At 41.7% G+C, this 27838-nt stretch overlaps 2 protein-coding genes across 5 annotated transcripts in view; one reads left to right on the top strand and one right to left on the bottom strand.

The window, feature by feature from the left end:
• Positions 1–27838, bottom strand: part of C18H5orf58 (chromosome 18 C5orf58 homolog) — a 32486-nt gene that overhangs the window by 2776 nt on the left and 1872 nt on the right. Inside the window, exons 2-3 of one of the 4 annotated variants that reach the window (XM_032447444.2) lie at positions 8494–8581; positions 949–1115 (exon numbers count right to left, since the gene is read on the bottom strand). The gene's annotated coding sequence lies outside the window, so the exon portion shown is untranslated. Of the gene's footprint in view, positions 1–948; positions 1116–8493; positions 8633–27838 lie in introns of those variants that run through there. The other 3 variants (XM_085518927.1, XM_015876358.3, XM_015876357.3) reach the window with 3 other exon arrangements.
• On the top strand, positions 3699–27838 carry ITK (IL2 inducible T cell kinase). The gene is made up of 17 exons (XM_015876351.3): positions 3699–3942; positions 12213–12317; positions 13934–14015; positions 15189–15317; positions 15670–15710; positions 16176–16327; positions 16882–16947; positions 17130–17184; positions 19184–19263; positions 19906–20042; positions 20716–20790; positions 21252–21423; positions 22172–22388; positions 23072–23136; positions 23217–23335; positions 24675–24832; positions 25368–27838. Exons 1-17 carry the CDS (start codon positions 3772–3774, stop codon positions 25437–25439), a joined length of 1896 nt encoding a protein of 631 aa, XP_015731837.2. The 5' UTR covers positions 3699–3771; the 3' UTR covers positions 25440–27838.

Below are 27838 nucleotides of genomic sequence, written 5' to 3'. Positions count from 1 at the left end.
AAACACTTTGTACCTGTGCTAATTCCTGTATCGCAGTCTTTCAGCTTACAGCATTTTACAGAGAACCCAATGCAAACAAGCTATATATATACATCTCACTATATAAAAGTATGTATTTAAATGTGTATACAAAGAAAAAGTAAAATGGGTGCCTGGCAAGTTCCTGGAAATATTTATGTTAGTATCAACAGCAGTTATTTTCTTCATAATCTGCCAAGGATGATGCTTAAATAGCTGCCAGGAACGGATTAGCGGGTATAGATGTAATGAAGGTAAACGGGTGCTTGCTTCATAGTAGAAACCACCAGGAAAAACCAGGATCATGAGAACAATAGCAAAAAACTCCCAGCAGATGGCACTAAAGAAAATGATATTGTACAACTCATTTGTTTATGAAGAAACATATAATCACATGTATGTAGATGTGCAAAGGAGGAATTGCATAAAGGATGAACTAACAAGAAATTTAGCAGGTGTTTGGAGACAGGATTCAATTTAAGGTACAACTGCAATATGAAAGGAAGTAATAAATCCTTTGCAAGTTGAACAAAATTAGGGTATATTATTCAGATGCTGATTGAGGCGTCTAAAAACAAAAGTAAGCACAAATAGATACCAGTGTGCTGCCAAGAAAACTATTGCTTTGGGGATTTTGACCCATTCCAGCACTGAGAGTGGGAAAAGAAACTCTGGTCATCAAAATGACAGATTTTCCAAGGAAAATGAGAAGCAAGACATATTGCAAAGCAATCAATTCCAAAGTATCTGTACTAGATCTAAAAAATACATGGCTATAGAAACTTTGCAAACACGTAAGTATTCTTTCCAAATGAGTTATTCTTCAATACAATTGAATTCAACAAACTCTTACCCAGACGAAGGTTATCAACAGAACCAAACCATGAAAACGCAATTAGGAGCTGAACTCTTAAATCACGCTTTTCTTACCTTATTCTGAGGTTGGTACAGTCAGATCCAGCCTTCACAGCAATGTTTGTTTCCAGATGAACATCCTCCAGATGACTTGAAGTCTATGGAAAATATGGTTGTCCTATTTTTATGGTACATTTTTTTCCTCTCCTTATGATTTTTCACAGCTGCTTTTCATACGGTTCCTGTGCAGGTATTTGAAAGGAAGGACTGTATAATGGCTTCATTCTCTATGGGTCTTATTTAATGAATTTGAGACTTGGGGGTTTACTCTGCAGAAGAATTAAGGAGTATGTTAAACAAATCAAAGAGCTTCTCCAGTAGTTAAACACAACAGACACCAGAGGCGCTGGCCCAGGGACATGAGCTCTGATCTTACTGAAGTGTTTAAGCTACTTTAATCTTTCTAAGCATTATAGCTTTTGAAACAAGAGGGTGTAAGTAAAGTCAGTTAACCAGCAGTTAACCAGGATCCTGCAGACTCTTTTACTCTTGTAGACAAATAAATGATGGAGTCGTGTAATCCTTTGCAAAGACATAATGCAGAAGCAATGTTAGGCATTTTCTTTGCTCACTACTTTTAATCTGCCTCACAGCTTGTTCCAGAGTACTCCCTTCTCTACTTTGCTTTTAGAACCACAGAATCACCAAGGTTGGAAAAGACCTAAAAGATCATCCAGTCCAACCATCCACCTATTACCAATATCTCCCACTAAACCATGTCTCTCAACGCAACATCCAGTCATTCCTTGAACACCCCCAGGGTCAGCCCCTACATTATTCCACATATCATCAGTGAAGAGTTACTTCTTGATAAAGTTCATAGAATCATTTTGGTTGGAAAGACCTCCAAGCTCATGCAGTCCAACCATCAGCCCCTGCCTGTTACCACTCCAGACAGTGCTGCCCAGTGCGACATCTACTCTTTTCTTGCACACCTCCAGGGACGGCGACTCCTCCACCTCCATGGGCAGCCTGTACCAGAGCCTCACCACTCTTTCAGAGAAGAAATTTCTTCTAATATTCAATCTGAACATCTGGGCCTCAACTCTCACTCAGTCCAACCTTCAGCATCGGGTCTCAGGTTTCCCATCAAACCAACACATTGCATCACATCATGCTCACACCGTATGAAATGCAATTGCCAAATCCTGCTATCTGAACATTTGATCAAATCACTCCCCCCTTTATAACCCTTCTGTGATCTCATTTCTTATCTCATGAAGAAATCAAGTTGCTGCCAGGGCATTCAAAGAATTACTCCCCCCACTACTTGCCAGCCCCACAGAATCTCTTCTCCCTCCACATCCTCTTGCTCTCATCCTGTTGCTCCTGAGGCCACCTTGTTGACTTCTCCACCTCTTTGGTATCCTGGAGACCTCACTTGTACAGAGCTGCATAGTTACAACCCTGACTTTCTGTTTATATCCACCGTTCTGAAAATACATGTAAATCTCCAACTGCAAACCCCTGTGGCACAAACTCTGAAGACTTTTCAGAAAGTCCTTGCCACATAGAAGTCAGCACGACTGAAGCCCTACAAGTGTGTGAGGCCACTCTACAGTCCATGTTCATTAGTTATGAGAACAGATCTCTGAACAGAGTTCCAACAAGCAAATTCTCATGGATAAGGAAATGGATGTGCACACAAAAATAGCCCTGTACTTTAAAATATACACATATATACACACATACATTTGCATTGCTTCCTAGAAGAGCTGGGAAATTAGCTATGAAATCCCCTTTGGCAGCAGTGACATTTTTGGGGGGAGATCACAGACTTGTGTCATCTTCCTTGTTCAACCAAAAGACTTCCTTGTAACTCAGTCACTGCCAGGAAACAAAACCGCTTCACTAGTTTTGTACGCAGTGTTTCAACCCATGCTGGGAGACCACCTTGGAATACGTATAAGTAGGTGTGAGCCATGCCATAGCTACCATTCCTCCCCATTTCTATTCCATGGTACATTTCTATTCCACGGCCAGGAGCAAGTCAGATCAGTGCATCAGTTGTGTTGGCTTTGATATTCGCACCCGCTCTGCTGATTACAGTGATCTCAAATCATCCATAGAGGGAACATTATGCCTGTGCTTCCTGGAATACCCAGCCACCAGATAAAGCACTTGAAGTCAGTCAATAAGCAGTGAATGGTAACCAACAGTTATAAATTATTTTTGTTATTTTAACCATTTGTTTAAATGTCTAATTACTACAAATATTAAGCAATCCTTGTACAAGTAAATCCTGGTTATCATTTTTCATTTAGCTTGTATGTTCACTTGCTGCCTTTTGCCTTCGCTTGTGCAATATGAAGTCTCACTTCACGTGGAAAACTTACTTAAAACACTTTTCATGACATCACTCAGACACAATGTAATGATTACATAGCCTGAATGGGGAGGCACTATTCCTTTAAAGAAGTAGTATGGATGCACGACCAACTTCTAAACAGACCAGAGAGACATTCATCCTATATATCCATGCTCAGTGCATTTATAGCTGTATTTACTAGAAGGGACAGCTGCATCATCACGTCACACCCTTCTAATACAGCCTTAATCATTGCTTCACACTTATTGAATGCCCATCAAATGTTGTTTTTTCCATAACATTCACCCTAGAGTTTGCTTCAGCATGTGCTATTCGTTTTATGACTTCAGAGAGGATGTGGTTATGGTTTGGCAGAAAGGAAGCTTTGCTGTAGATGGAAAGATAAAGCTTAAAGCACCTACGCTGCCTCTTGAATACTTTTTTTTCAGAAAAAAAAGCAAAACTCTCAACTGTCTTCCTCCCTGTGTCTCTTTCTCAGACGGATGCTCAGCGCGTAGGGCAGGTATCCCATGTCCTGGGAGAGGACCGTTCTTTGCCCAGTCATGAATAACTGTGTGCTCCTGGAAGAGCAGCTGATCAAAAAATCCCAGCAGAAGAGAAGGACTTCACCCTCCAACTTTAAAGTGCGCTTCTTTGTCTTAACCAAATCTAAGCTGGCTTACTATGAACATCGCCATGGGGTATGTCAGCCATTTTTTCCTCTAATAATAGAGTAATTAAGGGAAGGATAATCTCTCCCTCATATTTTAGTAACATTTCTGGTTTCTATTACAGCACCACTTGCTGAAAATTGCAGAGTGGTCAGATGGGTTCTTCAGAGCTTCTGGCTCAAATGGAGGAATAAGACTATGCTGTGGCTATAGAAGTGTCTAACTCTGTTGTAGGTTGCTGTTTAAATCACTGCCTGTAACAGCTACATAAGCCTGTTTCTGGCTGCTCACATGTGTATGGGAGTGACTTGTATAGCAGAGAGCATACACATACACTGGTTGCAGAGATCTTCACTCTCACTCTTCTCTTTAGAGCAACAGACTGATGGCTGGTGGGAGTCCAATCTTACATTTAAAAATGAATTCAGATGGTCATGCTTAGCAGGCCAAGCTTTCTGAGTTAACTCCAAAAGGGACCTGACGACCAGATGCGCTCAGACTTCACATTGTTTCCTCAGGCTTGCATTTACCTGATTTGCTAAACAAGAAGAAAACTTGAAGTCAGTCTGCACATCCAAGTGTGCTAAGAGTTCTAGTGCAGTGAGAATTATTTCCCTGTTCTGTCTGGCTGGATCTTTGCTGAGCCTTAAGATGGTTGTAAATGGTATTGCTTGGTTTCCAACAGTCCTGTTAACAGTGCTGTTAATGCACAAAGTTCAGGCACTGTTACTGTACAAAGACCAGCAGTGGGGATCTTGTTGCCCTGCTATCCAGCACTGGCACTTTCAGATCATATCACTTAGACAAAGAAAATTAAATTAAAAGTGAACCCAATAAAAAGCAAAGTATAATGGATACCAGCTTCAAAATTTAACAAATATTATCTTCAAGTTATTTCTCTTAAGTGTGCACAAGATATTTTCCTTGCTTTTATTTTATGTTTTTTATCTCTGTATTTAAATAGGAAAATAGTTATTGCCGATTAATGCATCCGTATGTGTTGAGACTCTACTTGACTGCTACCCAAACCGTCCTTCAGTTGGCATTAAGATTTTAGACCTTATTATAACTATTCTATTGCCCTTGTTAAAATCTTTAAAAGCATTTAAAAAGTGACTCTGCCATAGGTATTTTGAGACATTTTCATACCTAGTTTTCATTGGTCTTGTCTTGAAGGATTTAAGGACTCAACATATACTTAGTGAAGATACCTTTGTAAACTCACACTAGCTGAGTGTTTGCATCTTTAGACACGTAGATCAGTAGGAAAATATGATTCAAAAACTTTCAGCTGGGCATAGGTTTCATATGCTACATGATTGCCTTCGGAAATTGTATCCCCTAGTCTTCCTAAAGGCCAATTAGGTAACTCAAGAACATCTTAAAATGCTGATGAAATAGACATATTATTGACTTGAAAAGGCATGTTGTTACATGACAAATGCAAAATCTGATTGTGCACCAAATAACAGCTGACATACTTCTGTGCATACGTGTGTGTCTATATACAGGCTGGGTAAATAGTTTTAAACTAAGAGAATGGAGACTTAGGTTAGATATTAGGAAGAAAAAAATCTTTCCTCAGAGGGCAGAGAGGCCTTGGCACTGCTGCCCAAAAAAGCTGTAGGTTCCCCATTCCTGGAGTTGTTCATGGCCAGGTTGAACGTGGCCCCAGGAAGCCTGAGTTGGTGGGAGTTGTCCATGCTCAAGGGAGGGCGGTTAGAACTGGATGGCCTTTAAGGTTCCTTCCAACCTAAATCATGCTGTGATAGTACGATTCTGTGAATGACCATATGCATGTATATAATTACGTAAATTATTTTCCATAAAACACTGCCTTTTTGCTGAAACAAATTGTCAAAAAAACAGGTAATTACGCAAATAGAAGGACTTCACAACAATGTGTAGAAAAGACTTTGTCCTGTGACCTACTCCAAGAATCCTCAGCCTTTTCAACCAGAAATTACATCATCCTGGTCAGGCTTCCATATGGTGATACCATGGGTGCTTGGGAGGCAAAGCTTAGGGCAGACTCCCCCAGCATCCTCTTGCCCCATGCTAAGAACAGACTGAAAGCTCCAGAGAGGATTTCACAGCCCATGAAGGGACAATTACAGTACCTGCCTGACACACAAATAACATCCATCCTGGTGGGCCAACCAGGACCAAGAAACACACAAGAAAAATCAATTGTCTGTAGTGCTAAATCCCTAAGCACAAGTTTGGCTGTGCTCCATGTGGACTCTCCAATAACTGGTGGGGATAAGACAGGCTGTGGACTATTGGAAACAGGCAGTTTGCTCATGGTCCCTTTACTCTGGATGTTCAGATGGCAAAGCTTTATGGGTGCTAGCTTCTCTCTGCCTGCTTGCCATAGAGATTGAGAGTATCCTCAGACAAACGTGCTGCAATGGACAGATGGGACCAGCTTCTGCCTGGGCTTTTAAAGTACATATTTTTCCAGGGAAATCTCATTGGATGTTTGCTGTCAGAGATTTCAAAGAGTTTCTTTAAAACCTCCTTACTGTACTTAGAGTTGAGTACTATATGTATCCACCTGTACAGCCCCTGTTCCATCAGTGACAGTAGCCTGTACATAAATTCAAGTTAAACAATTAGCAAGTTACTAAAGAACTTGAGAAGTCCCAATGCTTTCAATGATGTGACTTAAAGTAAGGCATATCCTTACACATTAAGCACGTTTACACATTTTGTCTGTATTTAAAGGGTTTAATACCCTGTCCCTTTCTCTGGGTTCAGGCATTGTGAATATAAAAAGATGCATAATTTACTGTGGCAGTCCAAAGAAAAGAAATAACCAGGTCAGGTTAAGAGGTACAGAGATTTAGTAAATGATACCAAAAGCTACCAAGACAACCAACATAATCAAGGCAAATTTTTGCAATAGCTGTGATGGCATTTTCTGTCACAGCAGCACACAGTTAAACAGAAGGCACTGTTTTCCTCAGAGCCACACATACAATCACTGTTAATGTTAATGAAAGATATTTACATGTCTCATTAGGAGAATGAGCCCCCAATAACTGACAACAATAAGAAGCTGTGTTTTCTGGAATTCGTTATCCAGAGCACAATGCAGGGCTGTCTTAACATAAAGCTAAGCCCTGATAACAGGCACATGTATTCAGCCCCCGTCCGCTAAAATACATCAGAAGTGCCTTTATTACAACATGCAAATCAATTACATAGACAAAAATTATTCATTTCTAGGGACTGCTTTTATAGCTACTGAGCATGCAAGTGAATGAGCACATAGGAGTTATGATTTTAACCATTTCAGTAAGTTTGATTCTCACCAGAGTTAACTTATAACACAGATATTTATGTGACACTCTCAGGATCCCAGCAATACAGTGTATGGATTGGAGCTGCTCCTCTTGGCTTGCTCATGTGTAGTGTGCTGGAGCCTTACTATATCAACTAAGTTAAATCTGTTTCTGTGCCATAGTTTTCCCTTGTTCCCTTTTTGTTGTTGCAATGTTTTCCTATTGCTGGACACTCTTTCGCCCTTCCTGACCAAATTTTATCCTTTAAGAATTACACATTTTTAATGAAAAACTGATGACATTTAGTGGATTTAATTTAGCTTCTTTCCACTACTGAACCCTTAATTCAGTGCCATCCACTCTTCCTATCTTTGCTAGTCAAGAGTAGCTTTGACAAAAATCATGCACAATTTAGCAATTGACCCGTATGTTTTTCTATAACATAAAAGACCTATTTTTGTTATACCAAAAAACTGGTTTGAAAACCAAGAATCTTTTTTTTTTCCTTCTCCATTTCCTTGACAGCGATATTGATTTTGTTGTCAACCTGTTTGTGCCAATAGTAGGGACACATGCCTTGGTAATCATCTCAGACAGGACAGCAGTATGACTGCTGGAAGTGGCTTTGGCTGGTACTGGAATTAAGTTTAGTGAAAACACCAAGGCCTTCCAGATGAGGACCCAAAGAAAAATGATCTAACGTCTAAGCATACTTTTCCATCCAACCTTTGTACTTGAATCTTAAATCCACATAGCCCATAAAAAAAGAGCTCTTGTAGAAAAACTACAGCTTTAATTTCCCTCTACATCTCTTCTAGATTTAGGCTCATATAACTCCAAAAGACAGATACCTTAGGAAGCCCAGACCATGGGACAGCAAAACACCAAGCTCCTAGCTGTGCACGATGCCTACAGGCCAGGTCTTCTGAGCTCTACTGACTTTTCTGCCTGTTTTAAAAGGTCTGTTTGAAATGATTTTATTGGAAATACCAATACCAGATTTAGCCTATAGGACTTAAAAAGAACAGGAAGAGTAATTTCTCTGCAGCTCTTATTCCAAGGGAAACTGAGAATTTATCCAAGTAACATGAAAACAAACTGAGATCGTCTGCATGAAGCAGACTTTGGCTGTAAAGAGTTCTACTAGCTCTGTAAAAATATTTGATGCCAAAATTAGTTCTTGCAAGTGACAGTGAGTGATGAGTGAGCAGATAGCATACAAACAATACATACTAAGAGCACAATCATTAAGCAGCACCATATCATCTCACTAGCAGATGAAATATTTACTTACTGACATAAGAGCCAGCTTCCTCAGCAAGGTCTTTGCCCAAGTCCTGCACTGTAGGTGAGGCTGCAAACAAGGAGATCTTCACAGGTTCCTGGAAGAGCAGCAGAACAGAAAGAAATTCCTAACTGCAGCTGCTAAAGCTACATATAACAGCAATCAGGGAATATAAACAAGCAAAGCAGACACAGCTCTCTTATTCACACTGCTTAAATACACGGAGGCATCTTAAGCAGCAGATGCAGTTAATTTTGTCATTAACACAATTCAATGCAGTCTGTATCCATGTTAAACCCTACATTAGAAGACCTTCCTGTTCTTTAGATCTAAAAACAGCTGTGAAACAAAATGTGTTTATTTATTTATTGAATTAAAGTAGCAGGACTGAATAAAGGAGAGCAACACAGATGCAAGTTGAACACTGTATTTCCAACTTTTGGATGGTTAATTGATTGCCATGAAAAACCCGTACAGAAAAGGTACACACGAAGTTCTACCTTCATTCAGGCCCTGACCCAGCACAGCTGCATTGCCTCTGCTCCCAGCAAATTGCCCTGCCCTTTAGACTCATTTTGACCTATCCATCTTTTGAGGTTTTTTATCTTGCCTGTGTTTGGGAGACTGCATGCGCCATTCTAAAAAATTAATAATAATAAATATTGTTTTGTTTCACCACCATGTTCTCACAGAGTAAGAAATTCCTCTTACTCCTGCCTCTGTCCAGGCTACTCAATGAGCAGAGTGACTGGAGAGCTGGTGATATGGCACAAGTGGACATCACCAAGATGGTTAATTAACAATGGTTCGTTCTATTCAAGCTGCCAATTGAAAGCAAGGAATGTAAGTCAGCCCAGAGCCCCACAAAGCTGGCACTGCAGAAAAGGCCATTAAATGCTTTTTCTGATGGAAATGTTTCTGCGGTTTTGCTTGCAGAGGACTGGAATTTCCTACCTCTCTCTTCTGCAGCTATAAGCTTCCTTCCCCTTTCCACCTACTGAGGGAAGGTGTCCAGCTGGGCCTTCAGTGGGGAGCAGTGGGTGAGCACAGGTCCATGGACTGAGCTTGTGGTAGGGGAAGGTCTCATGTACATAGGGGTCCAGAGGTGCTGCAGGGAAACCTGCTCCTTTCAGAGGTTCCTGGACAGGCAGGGGGACCAGCAGGCACAGATGAGGAAGGGATGTGGTAGGCAATGGGGATGAAGTAGAGTGAGATGAGGAAAGGAGAAAGCAAACACTAGAGCTGTGGGAAGTGAGCACTGATCAGGTGTTTGGGGCCAAATGAACCCTAATTGCTTGCTTTTTTCCTTACACCCCAAAAATACATGAGACAAGTTCTTACGCAACTTGTGAGCTCTGTCAGCTTCAGTGAAACGTAGCACACTGCCTTTCTGCCTGCTCAAGGTTCTGCCCCCTCTCTCCTGAGCTCTTGGAGGTGAAGCTTTGCCCACCCCATCTCTCCCTGTCATTTGGTCTCCCTCCCTTCTTTCTGGTCTTGCGCTGTTGACAGCTTTCACTGCCAATGCTCTTTGATAAATAAGGTGGGATTTAGCAAAAGCTTTAAGCACCCACCAAGATTTGTGATTCTTTGGTTCAGCACATGTGATGAATCAGGACCACAAATAGCAACAGCAAAGCGTTAACCAGAAAGCAGCACATTATTCAGACTGTACGGCCCCATATCTCACAAAATCTGAGACGCTTGTGAAGCAACGAGTACAGAACCTCAGTCAAGAAGCACACCCATGGAACAGCACTGGGTTCACTGCTGGCTCATTGCCCTCCTGTGGCCCAGCCTGTGGCCCTGCTTCTTCCCACGCTTGTCTGATAAATGGCTGGCTGGAACCAGAAGGACATGAGCTGATGGGAAGGGATTAGTGGGCCACCCAGCCAAACGGTCATGGCTGGTTGAGTTGCAGTGCTGGGGGCTGTGTAGGCTGAGGACGTGGCAAACACAAGGTGGCTCTTCCCCTAATTGAGCACAGTGAGAGTCCTCTGTTCTTGTTCTTGTTCTGCAGGGTTAGGACTGTGCAGGTAGAAATTACTACAGAATAGTTCTAGTAGGGAAATTCCCACCTATTTCTTCCAAAGATAGTACTACCAGTATCTAAGACAAATAGAAACCACTGCAGTCATTTCTAAAACTGCTGGAGCTGTGAGGCAAGAGGAGGTGAAATGCCAGAGTTGAACACCATAATGCACTGAGTTTGTGATACACTCAGCTCCATTCCATGCTGTTAGCTTCCCCTTCCTGTATTGCAAATAATGGCTTGAAAGCAATAAAGCAGGACATACTGATCTGCACACACTGTGCTTTTCCTCTTGGGACAGCAGTGTGCCTTGGTTATCTTTCCACACACTTTACACAGCAAGACAACTGATGGTTCTCCTGACCAGCCAACTAAGACATCTATTTAATTATACTCTGGGCAGACTGAAAACTACAAACGGAGATCACTCAGCATGTTTAGTCTAGTCTTCTTAGAAACAAGTCTCTGAGGTTTTGGAGACCGTTTTTAAGAGGCCTTTTCTCTCTCCTCCCTTCCAAATGGATCAGTTGCTTTTGTTAGATTAAAGCAGTGAGGCATCACAAAAATAGGGGGATGGTTAGTTCCTAGGCTTGCTGCTGGGTAATGCCTGGTTTGTGAATGGTAATTCCTATAGTTTGTGCTGCTTCAGGACTATAATTGCTTTCTGTCAGCAAAGTCCCATCTGTGGAGGTCCTGCTAAGCGATACAGCAACTGTGGCACACAGCCTGATGCTGTGCTTTAATTTGAGGTGATGGGGGCTTTTTGCTGAAATTACACAATTAGAAGTAGCTCAAGGAGGTGAAGAGAGTTACAGGACAACTGCATAAAGCTCCTCAAGAAGGCTGGGCCCTGTCTTTCACTGGAGAATGGAAATGTGTCAATAAAATCCGCTCTGCGGTGAAAGAGTAGAGACTGGGACTGGGACAGGCAGCATCAACCCCAAAAGCCTCATGTGTGGTTAAGCCCTGGGTCTTCACAGTAATCAGCTGCAAGAGAGCTCAGCATTAACAAAATTGAAGGTTTTGGTAGGAAATAAATGGCTTTGTGTCTCACGGCAGAATGGAATTTCCAGGGGTAGAACAAATGATAGAGGAGGCTGTAGAGAAGAGACAGAGGAAGCCAAATTTGGAAGAAAGAACTGAACAGACAAGAATGAAAAAAAGATGAGGTGCAGGGAAGCTTGCTAAGATTTGGCACTACTCTTGCTAGCCAATTGATTTTAAATTTAGAGCTGTCTTACAGCCTGGGGTTCATTGATTAAGAAAATCCTATTCCTCTCTGACAAATACAAGAGATGGACTTGGCAGCACACCCAGAGGTGTTGGCTGAACTGCCAGCACATATAAGAGACATACATACCAACAAAGTCCAGCAAGAGCAATGTGAGACTATGCTGTAGTAACTTTCCTCTCTTTCCTCAAGTCCAGGTATATTAGGGCAAAGTATGAAGCCCTCGCAAAAATAGTTTTGCAGTGTTTCAACCCAAAGTTTTGGCTGGTTCTCTAAGAATCCATGTGCTGAGCTGAAATATATCTGTGTGCAGGTGTGTAAGTGCCACATACATAGAGGTGACATATATGAGAATAATTCCTTGTACTTACACTTTAGAAAATCTCCAGTGGACATCTCAGTCTTGTCTCATTGTGTAGATAATCCACAGTCACTAACCTTAACCAAGTGCTTCTATCTGTCTTTTAGAAAAAAAGGACTTTGAAGGGTTCTGTGGAACTTTCCAGGATTAAATGTGTGGAAATTGTGAAAAGCGACATCATCATCCCCTGTCAATATAAATATCCCTTCCAGGTGAGTCTATCTGTTGGATATACTACTAAGCAATAGTACTTCTTTCTGTCTTTCACTAAAATTCTCCTGTACACTGAAATCCTTAATGAACCCAACACTGAGATGAATATTATCAAGTGAAGACAAAGCAGAGGGAGGTCTGAAATGAACTAGGGACTCAAAGACTGAGTAATCAGAATTTTATCACGTTGACAACGCTATTTCTCATGATAATTATGGTGTATGAATTTCCATGAATACAGGACGATCTGTTCACAGATGACTTGAAACAATCTGAGTGTTACAGCCTTGTCTATGGGCCTTTAGGAGCAACAGAAGATGCTGTCGTATGCTGCAAACAGCTGACAATGAGCAGCCCAACAGGACAGCTCTTAGCTAGGGCTGGGTGGGATCTGCCTGGCTGGGGAAAGCTTGGTGGGGGAACATCAGCTGCTCTTTCTTCCCTTCCCACATTAAAATGCAGCTTTCCTGGTTAAACATAGATGGGAGAAGGAACAAATGTTGACAAACAATGACACAAGAATGTCTTAAAATGAGTGGGAATTATTGCCCCCCCCCCCCTTTTTTTTTTCTTAAACAGAGGTTATGATTTATTTCTCTATAGCCTACAAAGCAACTGAATCACATAGCTGTGTGTGCCTGCAGGGGCATCAGGCCAAGTGATAGCAAATGCTTCCTGTCACTTGAACGGTTATTAACGTTGCCTCATCTACACTGCTTTAAGCTCTGAAAAAAACAGATGCTGTCTTTAAACAGAAAACTCTGTTTAAAGATATTGGTCGAAGCTTTTTCAAAGTGATTGTGCATCAAAGAGATTGGGTCTCATTTGGGTATAAATTCTTGGATAAATATTGGAAAAGAAACATAGATTATGTGTTACATCACATTTTAGGCCCAAACGTAGTCATCTGATTAAGTTTCTGAGTCATTTTTGTTCCTGTGATGATTTCACTCCTGAGTCTGAAACTTCATGAATGTTCTGTATTTCTCTTCTGTCATTTGTTCATCACTAAGGGCAAGTTTATGAAACCAGCATCCTGAATGCTCATTGCTCATCTGCTCTAGTTTCTTATTTCCCCACCATAACCCTAGTGAAAGCTATCAAAAACTCTAGAGTGATAGTAGTACAGTGAATCCCGAGGGCATTGCTTGGAATTCATATTGACCAGAAAAGATAAATTTGGCTCTTATATTTTAAGTGAAGGTGATTTAAGAGAAAGTGCTGAGAAACTTAAGTAATTTTCTCGTAGGTGCTTCAGAAGAACAGGCTACAGCCAGCATGCAGTGGGCTGGCTTCTGTGCAGACTGAAGTTGTAATGTTTCCATTGGTTTAACTGTCATTTCAACAAAAAATTGATTTAAAAAAAAAAAAATTGCTCATCTAGAATTCTTTCTTGATTGAGTTTTGTACTCAGTTTTAGATAAGTAAAAGGCACTGAGGTTATGGGATACCTCTGAACAGGCCCTATATACTCCACTTGTTCACAGCATTGTTTTTCAGGGATTTACATACTTGATATGGGGGTTACTGCCTGTTTATTTCCATGGTTCCATCATGCCCAGTACACCCAGGATTGTTTCTAATGGCTGGTTCCCATCTTTATTCCCCTCTTCAGATTGTCCATGATAACTACATCCTCTATGTGTTCGCACCCAATCGTGAGAGCCGGCAGAGATGGGTCTTTACACTGAAGGAAGGTAACAGAACCCCTAAGCCTACTTAATTGTTGAAGTTTCTTATCCCAGGTCATTTTTCTCCACAGCTGAAATGCCAAGAAAACATACAAGAGAAGTTGTTTTCTTACATCTAACCAAGCAAAGTGGTCATTGGGAACGCAGCTATGGAGTCAAATACATTTGCAGATGTTGTGGGTGTGTTTTCAAAAGCTTTGGAAAACTTGGATATGCAACACTTAATATTTTCTGGGTAGAAGATTTCTCATCACTGATTAATAGCTACTTTGTTTAGATGACAACCTTCTGAGAGAATCATGATTATTAAGAAACATTTCTGTGGGTAGCTTTCATTTCCTGTTCGCTTCTTGAATTGTTCTGTGGTTCATTACAATGATTCTGAAGTGAAGGTACAATAACTAACCGCTGGGTGCAGAAGGAAAAGGTTGTTTAGTTACATGAAAATTGCACCCTTATTCCCTCATAGCTTTCTCCTCCTTTGTAGCGTGAGCTGATGTTTAGTTCACTTTGAAAACATTGAGCCTGTTTGAGTTATTATTAAGCTTAGTCTTACAGTCAGTTATTCCCCTTTGAGGGTGTACCTGTTCCAAGTTTTTGTTTTATCGCCTCCTCTAGTTCAGCATGTTGAGACAATCTGAGTGATCAACAACAATTTTATTTGACTTGATCAAGTAGAAACAGGCCAGGATCATTTTTTTCTCTTTTTTTCTTTATTCTTTTCAAGAGAATTATTATGGCAAATAGTTTCAAACAGAAGGACCTTTGATTGCTCATGCAGAGATTCACAGCTGGCATCTACATGTGCAAAAATATTTAGAGCTGGTGAATCCCAACTGGTCCATCTCCCTCTGAACACTGAGCCAAAGCAGCAGAGTCTGTGTCCTACGTTTATACATCCTGCAGAGATGCAGTTTGCTATGAGAATCATCAGTACCTGGTGTACCAGGTTTTCTTTCTGTTTTTGAATTGTTCTTTCTGTGGTTTTGGTGTTTAACAGTTTGAAGAGAGAAATAGAGGAGGCTAATAATATTCACAAAGAATAATGGTTCAAAAAAAAAAATAAGGTCCTCTAGTGCAGATTATTTCTGTTCAGTTCTATGTGCCTTTCAGAGATTATGTCAGTACAAACAAATCCACTTTTTCCTCCTTTTTTTCTCTTACTCTAACACTTTCCAGAAACCAGGAGCAACAACAGTTTGGTCTCAAAGTACCATCCAGATTTCTGGATAGATGGCAAGTGGAGATGCTGTGCTCAGACAGAGAAGATGGCAGTTGGCTGTTTAGAGTATGACCCCACCAAAACTGGTATGAGATTTCGTTAAGAGAATCTTGACCCTGAAAGTATTTATTCCTAGAAAAAGTAAAAGATTCAATCTATTTTGTCCTTCCCATATTTTCTCTGTAGTATAAACCTCAATGTAAATGCTGGCAGATAGGGAAGTCAACCATTTTATACTGAAGACTTTTCCCCCCCTTGTATTTCTGTGATTCCCTATACAGTCTGCACATCAGTTTCAAACCCATGTTATGTTGCTGAGAGTCACCGTGCAGGTGCAGCTGTTGGTGCGTCTTACTCTGAACAACCAAGGCTTGCTCTTCTATTTCTGTAGGGTTTGTCTATAACTGATTCAAATTAGCTTTCTTAATTTCATTTCAGCCTCAAAGAAGCCTCTTCCTCCCACTCCTGAAGATAACTGGGTGAGTGCATCAAGGCATGCAATGCTGTCCTTAGTAAAGCAGCTTTCCAAACCCACTTGTGGGTGGAAAAAGTCACAGTAAGAAGTGAGGAGCTGTGAGGTTGTTACGTCCATCTAAGAAGAGCAAGGAGATTTTATCACTGGCATCTTTTAATGGGAGTTTAGGAAACAACTGTGAAAATCAGATCAGAAAGGATTAATTCTTCCCAATGCCTTAAAGAAGAACTAGACAACTGTTTTCTGTGCATGTGGAATTATGTATGAAAACCATTGCTTGATAATGCTTAAAATGCCATGTTGCCAGTGTACCTTCACAAGCTCCTGGGGTGCTCTCCTTGCCTTGAGGTACTGAGCCCAGCAGGCTTTACAGAGCACACCAGTGTTGTCAGGGGAATATCATTTCAGAGAGCATGCCATTGATATTTATAAACATGAATATGATGAGCCTTTTTCCTAATTGGTATAGAAATCGTTGCTAAACACAAAGGAAACCTTAGTCATGGCCATATATGACTATGAAGCCCAGAATCCACAGGAGCTGACATTACAATACAATGAGGAATATCATGTGATTGACAGCTCTGAGGAACATTGGTGGCTGGTTCAAGATAAGAATGGGTAAGTGCTTTTTCAACATCAAATTAACAAATCCTTTCTAAGTCCAATTTGCTCATCTACTAGCATTTATTCTGGTCTCTAGTACAACTTTTGTACAGTATCTTCTGATACGTACAAGAAAGAGAGATGGAAGGTTCCTTCACTTGGATGCTGCTTGTATCCATGCAGCTGAAGCAAAAGGACCCACAGGTTGATTTTTTGAAGAGCAGTCCTTAGTTCAGACTGATACTTTCTGTCAAATATTGGGGGAAAAATTTGTGGAAACTGGAATGCGCTCCATGGGGATAACCAACACAAAAATTAAACTATAGGATCCTCAATATAAACAATGATGGAAGCCACGCATTATTTCTCCTCAACTCTCCTTGTTTATCTGGGCTGGGGAAGTTATCAGTTGTTTCCATCACCCACAAACCCTACAAAATACATAAAACGCAGCACTTCTATCATGCAAAGAACAAGGCTTCTGGCCAACAAATCTTTCAGGGCTGACTCCTATGGATGCAGAGAAAATCCTGTGTGTAGCTCACACGCGCTGTGTCACATTTTCACAGGCATGAAGGCTATGTGCCAAGTAGCTACCTGGCAGAAAAATCACCCGAGAACCTGCAAATATATGAGTAAGTTGTGCCTATGTTTTTGTTATAACTCTAAACGCTGGATTTGCTACAGAAGCTGCAAACCTCAAAGGTCCCCACCCCACACTGTGTTGTCACTTTTGCTGGAGACTCTCAGTGCAGAGGCTTTTCAGCAGGATCTTCAATAACCCAGAAATGCTGACACGCTCTTTTGCTGTTTGCAGATGGTACAATAAGAACATCAGCAGAAGCAAAGCAGAAATGCTCCTCAGGGATGAGGTAAGACAGTGTTTATGTACAGGTCAGATGGGCGATAATAATTAATTAATGAGAACAGCGGAGCAGCCCATGAGTGCTGCTCTGTGCAAGGGTGAACTGAGCGCCAGGTCCCTGCTGTGCTGCCATCCCTGGGCCATGCATAGCATGAGGCTGGTGGGGATCCAAGCACCAGCAGCCCCCGACATCACAGCAGCCGGGGGCGAGCAGCAAGCTGTGCCGCCCTCACCCAGGGCAATGAGATGATGGAAAATGACTTTTCAGAACAGTGTTGGCTGAAAACTCAGATTGGAGCTCATCACAGCTCTGCTGGAGGCCAGAGAATGCCGGTAGTTCTCTGAAAACTGAACTAATCTTGTGCTGTGGTATTTTGGGTGAAAGCCAAAAGGATGGGCTGGGGTCATGCTTAGCTCTGGGTATGTGTGTGCACGCATCTCTCATCTTTCAGCAGAGACTGGGTTTTCCAGTGAAGATTGTCATGCAAATAGAGTACACTTCTTGTTCACATTTTCCACACAAACACAATGTTAGTTTTTACAGTGTCAGCTCTTACACTAACAGGAGACCCAAATAAAATGCTGAACGACAGCACTTAATGAAAATAGGAGCTTATTTTTGTGCGGTTTAAAATAATCTCTTATCTCCTACGAACTCCTACAGGATGTAACCATGCAGGATTGAGTGAACTTATTTTTCCTTCTGATCCTTCTATCGCGGCTTTTCTGTGGCTGTTACCCCTGTTTGGCTGCAGACACTTCTGGTCCAAAACCTCCCACACCTCACAGCTCCCACCAAGCACACAGCCAAGCACATAAGTGGTCTCTAGCCATTCTTGCTCCCATGTGAGAGGGAAGGAGAAAATGATACTGAAAGGAGCTCAGCAAGATGCTACCCCCAACTCTGTTCTACCTGTGCCAGCAAAAGGCTGAGGCAGGCTGAGCTTGGTGGCTTAGCCTTGCACCACGTGCTGCGGGTGGGATTTGTCTGGTAAAGCTGATAAAGCTCCTTCCAGCTTTGTCAGAGAAAAGACAGTCACAGGTTGCTGCATGTCGGCTGTCAGTATTAGCAGTGTTGAAATGAAGGAAGCCTATTTTTTGTTTTTATATACAGAAAAGGAGAGTACATGTAAGTGGAGGGACTCCATCAGGTAAAGCAAAGCAAAAATAATCAAGCATTAGAAGTGCCAGATATAAAAACATCTTTATCTGCAAACATTAAAAAATTATGTTTTTTACTATCAATGTATAGTCAGCACAGCACATTGACTCCTAACTGTCGTGATAAATCCTCTCCTCTGCTACCTGATTCGTCAGTGTTTGGCCCTGCAGGCCTATGGAATGTTTTAGCATTCAGATGAGTAGAAAACAATTACAGTGAAAAATTAGAAAGGAAAATTGTTCTGTGAGTGCCTGAGTAGAGTTAGCCTGCTTTCCTAAGCAGTGATATTTAGATATTGGTTGGCTGGTGTACCTGTGAGCACAAAGGATCTTGTCCAAGCTTTTCCTATTTCTGGTACACTAGTAAATTATCTCTCACATATGGATTCTTTGGTGTTGAATAAATAACACCTTCATCCTGTAGCTGCTCTCTGTAGTGCCCATTTTTGTTGAACTTGTATGAAACTAAGCTCACCAGTGTTCTCTCAGATAAGGTTGAAAGCAATCAACATTTCTTGAGGAGAAGCTTGGAGGAACAGAGACCTGCATTCATGTGCGCCTACACCCACACACACTCAGCATTATTGCATAAGTCCCATTTCCTCAGGAAATCAAGCTAAAAATACATGGCAGCCAAGAGAGACCTGCTGGGTGTACCTGCAGTCCCTGGGCACACAGCAGGGCAGAGCACGGAGGGGCTGAGAGCTCCTTTTTATCCACTATCTTTAGCAAATCCTCATGTCCGAGCAGTAGACAGGGCTGAAACGAGCAGAGCTTTGCCCCTTGGCCTGCCTCTTTTTCTGTGATGTCTCTAACCAGTTTTCTCTCCTCTGATCTTATTACAGGGTAGAGAAGGTGCCTTCATGGTGAGAGATTCGAGGCAGCCTGGCATGTACACAGTCTCTGTTTTCACCAAAGCATTGAGGTACAGCTGAGCTCAGCAGCTTTTCACATCAATTACATCAATGAAATGGCTCCTATGAGAGAGTAATCTCTGTAGTTGATTTGGCATCATGAAGATAGAGCAGAAGGCTCATTAAAACGACAGAGAAAAATGATTCCAAAAAAGGCAGAAGAGTTAGCTGCCATTCGCAAAGCAAAGCATATTAAAGGCTTCACTTCACTCTGCATCAAAATAAGTGCCTATAAATAGTCCCTAAGACATCACCAGGCTTGTAATTTTGTTAAAATTTCCTTCCCAACTGAAGTGCCTGTAGGATCAACACAGGCTATGTGCTGGATTCATTCGAAGTGGATAATACAAGACCAGTAAAAGGGTTTCTCTCATGCGGATATAAGTTTTGTTTCAGAACGAGGCAGAGGAATATAGTACTCAGCCTGTTCTTATTGAGAAACCTCAGCCTTTCTAGAGTTGAGACTATCTATCAGTGAGAGGGAGAACATAGAAGTACAGTTTTCATTATCAATTGCAGCTCACTCCTCTCTCATCACCCATTCATTGTAAGGAAAGTTGTCCCATTTCTTTGACCTCTTCCATCTATACCCCAAATTCTTATATTTTTTGCTGTAACCTAATTTTTCTCAAAGAAAACTTCATCTTTTTCAGCACGGATAACAATCCTGTTATAAAACATTACCACATCAATGAGACAACTGACTTTCCCAAGAGATACTATTTGGCAGAGAAACACATATTTGACTGCATCCCCGACCTCATCAACTACCACCAGCACAATGCAGGAGGTAAGTGAATGCTAATGCCAGCTAGGGAAGTTGCTGTTTCACCATTAGCCAGGTGACTGTTCTCAAGGAAGGAAGGCTCTCAATCCCTCCACCCTTACACTGAAATGTTACCCTAGTACTTGAACATCAGTAAAATGGCCATCTTGGCTAAGCTTCCAACTTCTTCATTCTGAATATGACTAATGCAAATGACATACAGACAAACAATAGAGAGTCCTTTCATTCTCAAGGAGTGTGTCAGCAACTGCTGGATGAGCTGCTTGCTTGAGATAAACTGCAGTGCCTTCTTGACCTTGAGGTGGCAAATCCCTGGGCCTTGATTTGGCACAAGGTTAGGGGCATGACCAAGATCCACAGCCAAACATGGTAGTCATCAAAGGCTACAGCTCAGAGTACCATTGGCTTCAAAAATATAAATGTATACTTTGGAATTTCATCAGTTAATATAGACTCATACTTCTGACGGAGCCAGAATGAAAAATAAGCTGAAAGCGATCAGAATTGGCTTCCTTTGAGCAGGCAGGAAATCACACTGAGTAGAGATTCAGCTGCCCTCAAGTGGAGCTGAGAACTCAGTACAGTAAACCTGCTGACTCCCTACTGGGGAGAAGAACAGCCACACTTCCCATAACTGTGACAATAACTGGAACCCATCTTTCCTTCTATTATTCAGGTCTTGTTACTCGTTTGCGGTACGCAGTGTCTTCTTGGAAGAAAAAGGCTCCAATCACTGCAGGGCTGAGCTACGGTATGGAGTTACTCTTTTCACCATATGGGAATTACACACCTCCTTGGTTATCTGGGTGAAGCTGAACATCCCCACGGAGAATGAAGAATTCTCATGTGACCATCAGTATAATTGTTTTCTTTAGATCTTTACATTGCATCATTCCAAACATGATTATAATTCTTGGAAGCATCAAGAGAACTGAGAAACATGATGTGCGTAGTAGTATACACATATGCTAGAAACAACCTTCCCTGAAGAACTGGATAGACAAAAGAAACAGAGGAAAAAATGGGAATGCTGTTATTCTGGTACATGAACTGCAGCATGGAGTAGTGAAATGAGCCACCAAAAGTCACACAGATGATTTAAGTCAGAGTCAGAAACTCTCACTCAGAGTCCTGTCTTAATATTTAACCCACAAAAGCTTTTTCTTTGACATTTTTCTGCTAGATCCTTACTCTTTCTTTTGCAATCAACAGGAAAATTGGTCATTAATCCCTCTGAGCTCACCCGTGTGCAGGAAATAGGCAGTGGTCAGTTTGGGGTGGTTTACCTTGGCTACTGGCTGGAGAAGACAAAAGTTGCCATAAAGACCATTCGTGAAGGAGCGATGTCTGAAGAGGATTTCATTGAGGAGGCAAAGGTCTTGATGTAAGCAGCAGGTTCACCACAGAAATCAGACCCTGTACTCAGTAAACTGAGCCAAAGCGTTGTGATAATGCTCAGGAATATGGATGGGGGATTTAACTTTGCATTATCTACTATCTAGCTAAATAGTATAGAGAGATAGTATAGAGAGACCTGTGAGCTCTAGGGGTTACAAGGGAACGCAGTTCAAAGTGTAGGCGAATTCCTGTGCTTATAAGTCTATCAGTACCCAGAACTGTCTTCTAGATCTTTGCTGCTCTAGAAGGCAGGGTTCATTCCCAGTGCATTTTGGTGAGACAAGTGTTTTTGTTAGAAATAATTAGATTAAGACATCTCAAAATTTGAGGGAATTTGTATTTGAAAAGCTTGCCTGCTTTTTTGTTTGTTTCTATTTGCACAGCTGACAATATTTGCATCTGATGTTATTGCTTTTATTTGTACTTTTTACATCTCTCTCTCTTCAAAGTAGGAAGAAAACATTTTTTTTGTTGTTTGATCGGATGATTAAGAATGCAGAAATGTCTTTTGGTGATCACTACCACTGAAATGAGATATACTTAATGCTAAGCAGCTTGGAGTTAGAGCTGGTCCACATATTTTCTCTTTTATGTGTTCATAGTTGGTCTTTTCAGAGGGAAGAATGCAGCAGGGTGACAAAACTGGTCATTTTCTGTAAGCACCATTTCTGTAAGGACAGAAAGGACTGAGCAGACTTCAACCTCTTTTTCCATCTCCTCTCCCTGTCCCACAGGAAGCTGTCTCACCCCAAACTAGTCCAGCTTTATGGAGTGTGCTTTGAGAACACTCCCATATGCCTGGTGTTTGAGTTCATGGAGCACGGCTGCTTGTCTGACTACCTCAGAAGCCAGCGGGGCAGTTTTTCAAAAGAAACCCTCCTGGGAATGTGCCTGGATGTGTGTGAAGGAATGGCTTATCTGGAACAAAATTCTGTCATCCACAGAGACCTGGTACGTTGCCTCCATACAGACGCCTCCAGTCCGACTGGGCTTTCTCTCTTCATTAATTTCAGCTTTCACACTCCTCCTGCCCATCCACTGGCACAGGAACAATATCTCTTCTTTTTGCAGAAGCAGCACCAAAGCTTTAGAAAGAAAAAGCATCCTCTGGAACGCTGATAAATCTGTTTCCCTTTGTTGTTGAGAAGAAACAAGAACATAAATTTCATCTCTTTGTCTCAGTGGACTCTTTTACTTCCCACAGCTCACAGAATCTCATCGCCTTTCATCTCTAAAACAGCAAAGATACCAAAAAGAGCTGTTTTTACATACGCATAAACAACATGCATTGCTGATAAAATAGTTTTGATTGCAGTGGTCAGTAAGCTGCCTCATTTACTTCTGCCATTTTACTGCAGGACTGAGGGCAGCTGTGGATATTTCAGTCTTTCTCTGCCCTTTCTGGGCAGCAAAGGCATGTATCAGACTGATGGCTGAATGGCTTTGCTGGCAACAGAAGCACACTGGCTGTAAAATGTACAGAAAGCATTAGGACTTAAAGTCTTGCCTTCTGTGTATAGTAGGATACCACCCTGATTCTCCTATTTTGAAGCACTGTGTAGAACAGGGTAAGAGCAACGAAGTGGCAGTGATAGTCTTTCAGGACTGACCTTCTGCCATTTATGCTTTTGTAGGCTGCTAGGAACTGCCTGGTGGGGGAATCTCATGTGGTCAAAGTGTCTGACTTCGGGATGTCAAGGTAATGTCACAGTGGCTGCGCATGGGGCTGTAGTGAGGTACCAGGGTTGCTCAGCATGCTCCCTTCTTCTCCTTTTCCAGGATTGTTCTTGATGATCAGTACACCAGCTCCACGGGGACCAAGTTTCCAGTTAAATGGTCTGCCCCAGAGGTTTTCTCCTACAGTAACTACAGCACCAAATCAGACGTTTGGTCATTTGGTAAGAAACTCTCATCAGAATGGAAAAAAAAGAAACAAAAAAAAAAAAAAAAAAAAGAAGAAATATCAGCTAAATATCAGCTCAGAAGGACCTGGGGGCTTAGTGCCAAAGTAAAATGTTCTAAACACTATATCTTCAGGGTTCCAGTGGTGTTTTGCTTGAATCAAGCCTAAATCATCCAGGTGAAAGAAAGGAACAGTAAACCACCTACACACTCTGAAGCACTCCAGATATTGCCAATATAATAATGTATTGTACCCATATAATGCTATTTTATGATGCTACTGAATGAGTAACCAAGAAAATGTAGGAGAGTCAGAAGGTTTCTAAGAAAAAGTACATACAGACATTTAAGCATTTCATCTCTCTGACCACCAGTCCAAAGCACTGAAGCTTCATTCAAAACCTCTGCCTCTGAGTTTGTTTTTGCTGACTCTGTTTGCTTTTTGTTGATCTGAAAAATATTATTTCAGTGCTGACCTTTTCTCACCTAATTTCTCACTCTCCAGTGCATTGTTTTATGATTTGCATCTATTCTTCGATCTCTTTTCTGGATCCTCATAGATAAGAAAGCTGCTGTATGTTTTTTTCCCCACAGCCATTGCCACTGGAGATAACAAAGACTATTCCCTGGCCGGTTGATCTGGCACACTGATGTGCCTGGCCTACATCCAGCTAACATGCAAATAGTGGCAGTGCAGAATGAATCGGTACAGTGTGTAGAGCACAGCACACAGTCAATGGGGTGCCACTCAGCTCCGTGCCTCGCAGTAAATAATGCAGGGTTATACCCTTGGCTAGTCTGTGCTTGCGAGTTCTGTGCTTCCCTCTGCCCTTCCTAGGAGCTGTGTGTGGTTGATGCTGGGTGAAGTGATTCATCTGTCTCTATTCTTTCTTTACACTGTGAACAGTTTAACACCAGAAGACCAAAGAAAGCAAGCCTAGTAATAACACCAGAACTTGCATTCACTTTATCTGCAGTCCTTTTCTGATCTTATGGCCAACTCTGACCAATGCCCACTGCCATTTTATCTTGAATATCATCTACTACACTGGATAAGCACAAGTTTCTGTACTGCTCTGAACAGTAATCATAGGAAATCATGAGTGTTTAGGAAAAGCAAAAATACATGCTGCAATCCTTTGAAATTCCACCATGATTGCACCGTACAGCTGTGTTAGGCCATGATTTTTCTGATGCATGCTTCAAATCTGAGCAAGAATGCTTTTTCAAGTAACAAACACCAACACTGCGCTTCAATGATGAGGGAAAGGGGCTGTGGGCCTGCTGAGAATGTGATTTGTGTCTTGTGTAATTGTTCCCATTTGTTTGCTTTAGGAGTGCTGATGTGGGAGGTCTTCAGTGAAGGCAAAATGCCTTATGAGAATCGCACCAATGGAGAAGTGGTAGAAGAAATCAATGCAGGGTTTCGGCTCTACAAGCCCAAGTTGGCCTCCAAGGCTATTTATGAGGTGATGAGCCACTGCTGGAGCATGGTTAGTATTTCACTGGGAAAGCACTGCTTCCCAACAGAGATGTCTCCCCTTCAGCATTTAGGAGAGTTTACACCTCACATGCTAATACAAGATACAGTGCTGGAGATGAGGCACTCTGTAGCTATCACTGTGTTAGCAAGATGAGTTAAACATTCAGGTCTTTACCTTTTATTTAAGCTGCTGTCTCTATAGAATGCATTGACATCACTGAGAAGTCTATACAGTGCACATAACTCAAGCTAGTTCAGCATTTTGCTTCCTAAGAAAGCTACGAATCAGTTGTGCTCGGTTTTAATGTGGATGGTAAAAATGACAGCCTGCCCCTTACAAAGTACTCAGTGTCCTCTGGGGAAAATTCACATTACTAGAGAAGAAACACAGTGCAGAAGGAACGTAATTCTTCTGTTGGCATTCTCTCTATAAGAATGCATTTTGTTTCTGTTAAAACTCACCTTTCTCCACAAGGTTTTCCTTTCTAACCTCACCATACCTCCCACACTGACATTAATATTCTCTCTCTCTCTCCTTCACTCAGAGGAAAGAAGACCGTCCATCCTTTTCTCTTCTGCTTTATCAGCTGAGTGAAATCTCAGAGTTTGATCTGTAATTATGGCACTGGCTGCTACATGAAGCTGAGAGAGTCCTGAGTGGGCAGATGGCTGGATTTTCCCCACACAAAGCAATAACATGAATCCTTCCACCACAGAAACTTACTGCGTGCCTGGGGAGAAGCAAAGGGCAGAGGCCTGTACTTCCAGAAAGACAAGATATTCCCAGGTCTTCCAGAGCACAAGCAGACATGGGGTTTGGCTTGGCCAAGACTGTTGTTTGCATCTTCCAAGCAGAACCAGAAAATGAGCAGAGATTCCTGCAATATGTAACACAGCGAGTGTACTTCTTGTGAAGATGCAGCCTCAAAATTACGAGATTTGGCATTGATGTTCCAGTTCTGCAAACTCCCAAAGGTCTCCCCTGGGGAAAAACCTTATCTTTGACTATGAAGGAACACTTAGACATTTCCACGGCTCTCTAATTCAGAGTGGGCTGGACCTGAAAGCTCTGAACAGAAATAAGCCTGGGATACAGAGGAACAGGCTGGATTTAGTGACTGCATTTCTGATGCTGACATTTTAAGGTGGTTTTGTTCTCCTTTTACACAACTTCCTATGAAAGTGTGGCTTAACAGACACGGATTCTGATACCCCAAAAGAGGTGTCTGCAGTTCGTGAGTAGGAAACAGGAAAAGTAATGTGTTAAAGAGTCTCGAAATCCTCTCAAATTTCTACAGTGAGGGGGAAAATGGGACTCAGATGCACATCTAGGTGTTCTGGGAGGGGGAACTCAATCTGAAAGTTTCTGTTGATTTTTTTCTTCAATCTTTCTAAATCAGAAGATAAATAAATAACCTCCACCAGCTTCCTCTACATGAGCATGGAGGACACGGCAGGGCAGAGCGCTGTGTGCCTCCAGTCCAGGAGTAGACAGGATCCTGTGCCAGAGAGAGACAGAGGAACCTATTCCATAACAAGTGTGCCATGAGGAGGAAACAGAGTGTGTGATCAGTGCACCAGTGCTAATGAGAAGTTTTACTTCAAACAGAAACTGAATCATCACAAGCAAAGACTCTTCCATCTCTTCTGTGAACAAACTGGTCAATCTTCTAGGGAATGATCAAAGATTCTTATGCAAACAGACTGCCTTGGTGCTCCAGGAGCTCCACAGCATGTGGTGAGAGCACAAGAAGGTGTGAGCAATATCCATCTGCTGGTACTTCAGTTAATATCCTCCGCTGCAGGACAGACACTGATTTGACATAACTGACCTCCAAACCAGAAATGTGGGTGTTCGTGTCCTGCAGCATCTGTAAATGGGATCAGGACTTTCTGCTAAGCATTAAGAAGGACTCGAGAAGTTAAAAGGACTCACAGATTATATGTGCATATATACCAAATGTGTTTTTGATGTCTCTGTGTTTGGGCAAGCTGGGACATGGGTAAACTCTGTGTGACAGCAGTTTACAGAAACATTGAGGTTGAAACTTGTAGCAGCAATTCCTTGTGTTGTTACAGAAGTCATATTCGCCAACAAAAATGGAACAAGGAAATACTGTAATGCCATGATCTCACATATCCTGTGTCAAACTATTTCTTCATAGAAAGAGGTTGAATTTCTGGTGTTTTTCAGATCCGTGGCTCTAGAGCAGCTTTTAGGAGTCAGAATCCTTTCAGGTTTATAGATACAAGCAAGACATAGTTCCTACCATATAGACCTTCCAACTTTGCTTTATTTCCACATTATTTACTGTATTTTGCTCCAACTGATACTGTCCAGAGTGACTCTCCCAAGCAAGGTGAATCCTAAATCCAGACCAGAGAATGTCAATCCAAAGCACAGGGTCAGAGTACCACCTCCAAGGACCTCCACAGAAATCTCTTAGCAGTCTGAACCAATATGTGGAAAATGAGCATCTATAAAACATCTTTGCATTTCTGCCTATGGTGAAACTAAGCTAAGTTTCTCTCTCTCATCCATCCAATCCAAGTTAGCCTGTTGTCACATCCCCATGGTGCTAAATTTGGCATTTGGGCAATGAAGTTTCCAGCAGCCCTACACATGTTGAACTGCACGCTTACAGCTAAGTGTGAGGCCAGCTGGCTCTAACCCCATTCTCTCCCCTGCTCCACTCAGACAATCTAAAGCACCGCAGGGCACTCTGGAATGGCTTTTCCCTGAGTAGAGGTGTTCACAAAGCCAAGCTTCTGGCTTGTTGGGAGCAACAAGGGATCTGATGAGACTGAGGAAGCTGCTGTTGGGTAGCAGCACTATTGCTCTTCTAGGAAATGTTTCCGGGATTATATTTATGTTTGATAAGATAAATGTAATATTTATTAGCTCGGGAGCACTGCACAAAATAACATTGTAATGTCATATGTTTGGTCTTCTTTAGCTGTATCTCTTTGTACATAAAAATATGTATTTTACAGACAATAAAATTACTTTGTCCCA

Source organism: Coturnix japonica, chromosome 18, assembly GCF_054131305.1.
Source record: "Coturnix japonica strain WE chromosome 18, WE-NBRP24, whole genome shotgun sequence".
Taxonomy (NCBI): Eukaryota; Metazoa; Chordata; class Aves; order Galliformes; family Phasianidae; genus Coturnix; species Coturnix japonica.
Note: the sequence above shows the minus strand (reverse complement) of the source record. Positions and strands in the feature narration are given on the sequence as shown.

Bases quoted from the DNA above. Each gene is read 5' to 3' on its own strand.
- ITK (XM_015876351.3), top strand. From the start codon at position 3,772: ATGTCCTGGGAGAGGACCGTTCTTTGCCCAGTCATGAATAACTGTGTG. The intron at 15,711-16,175 runs GTGAGTGCATCA...TAATTGGTATAG, and splicing joins CCACTCCTGAAGATAACTGG to AAATCGTTGCTAAACACAAA. The intron at 23,336-24,674 runs GTAAGAAACTCT...TGTTTGCTTTAG, and splicing joins ATCAGACGTTTGGTCATTTG to GAGTGCTGATGTGGGAGGTC.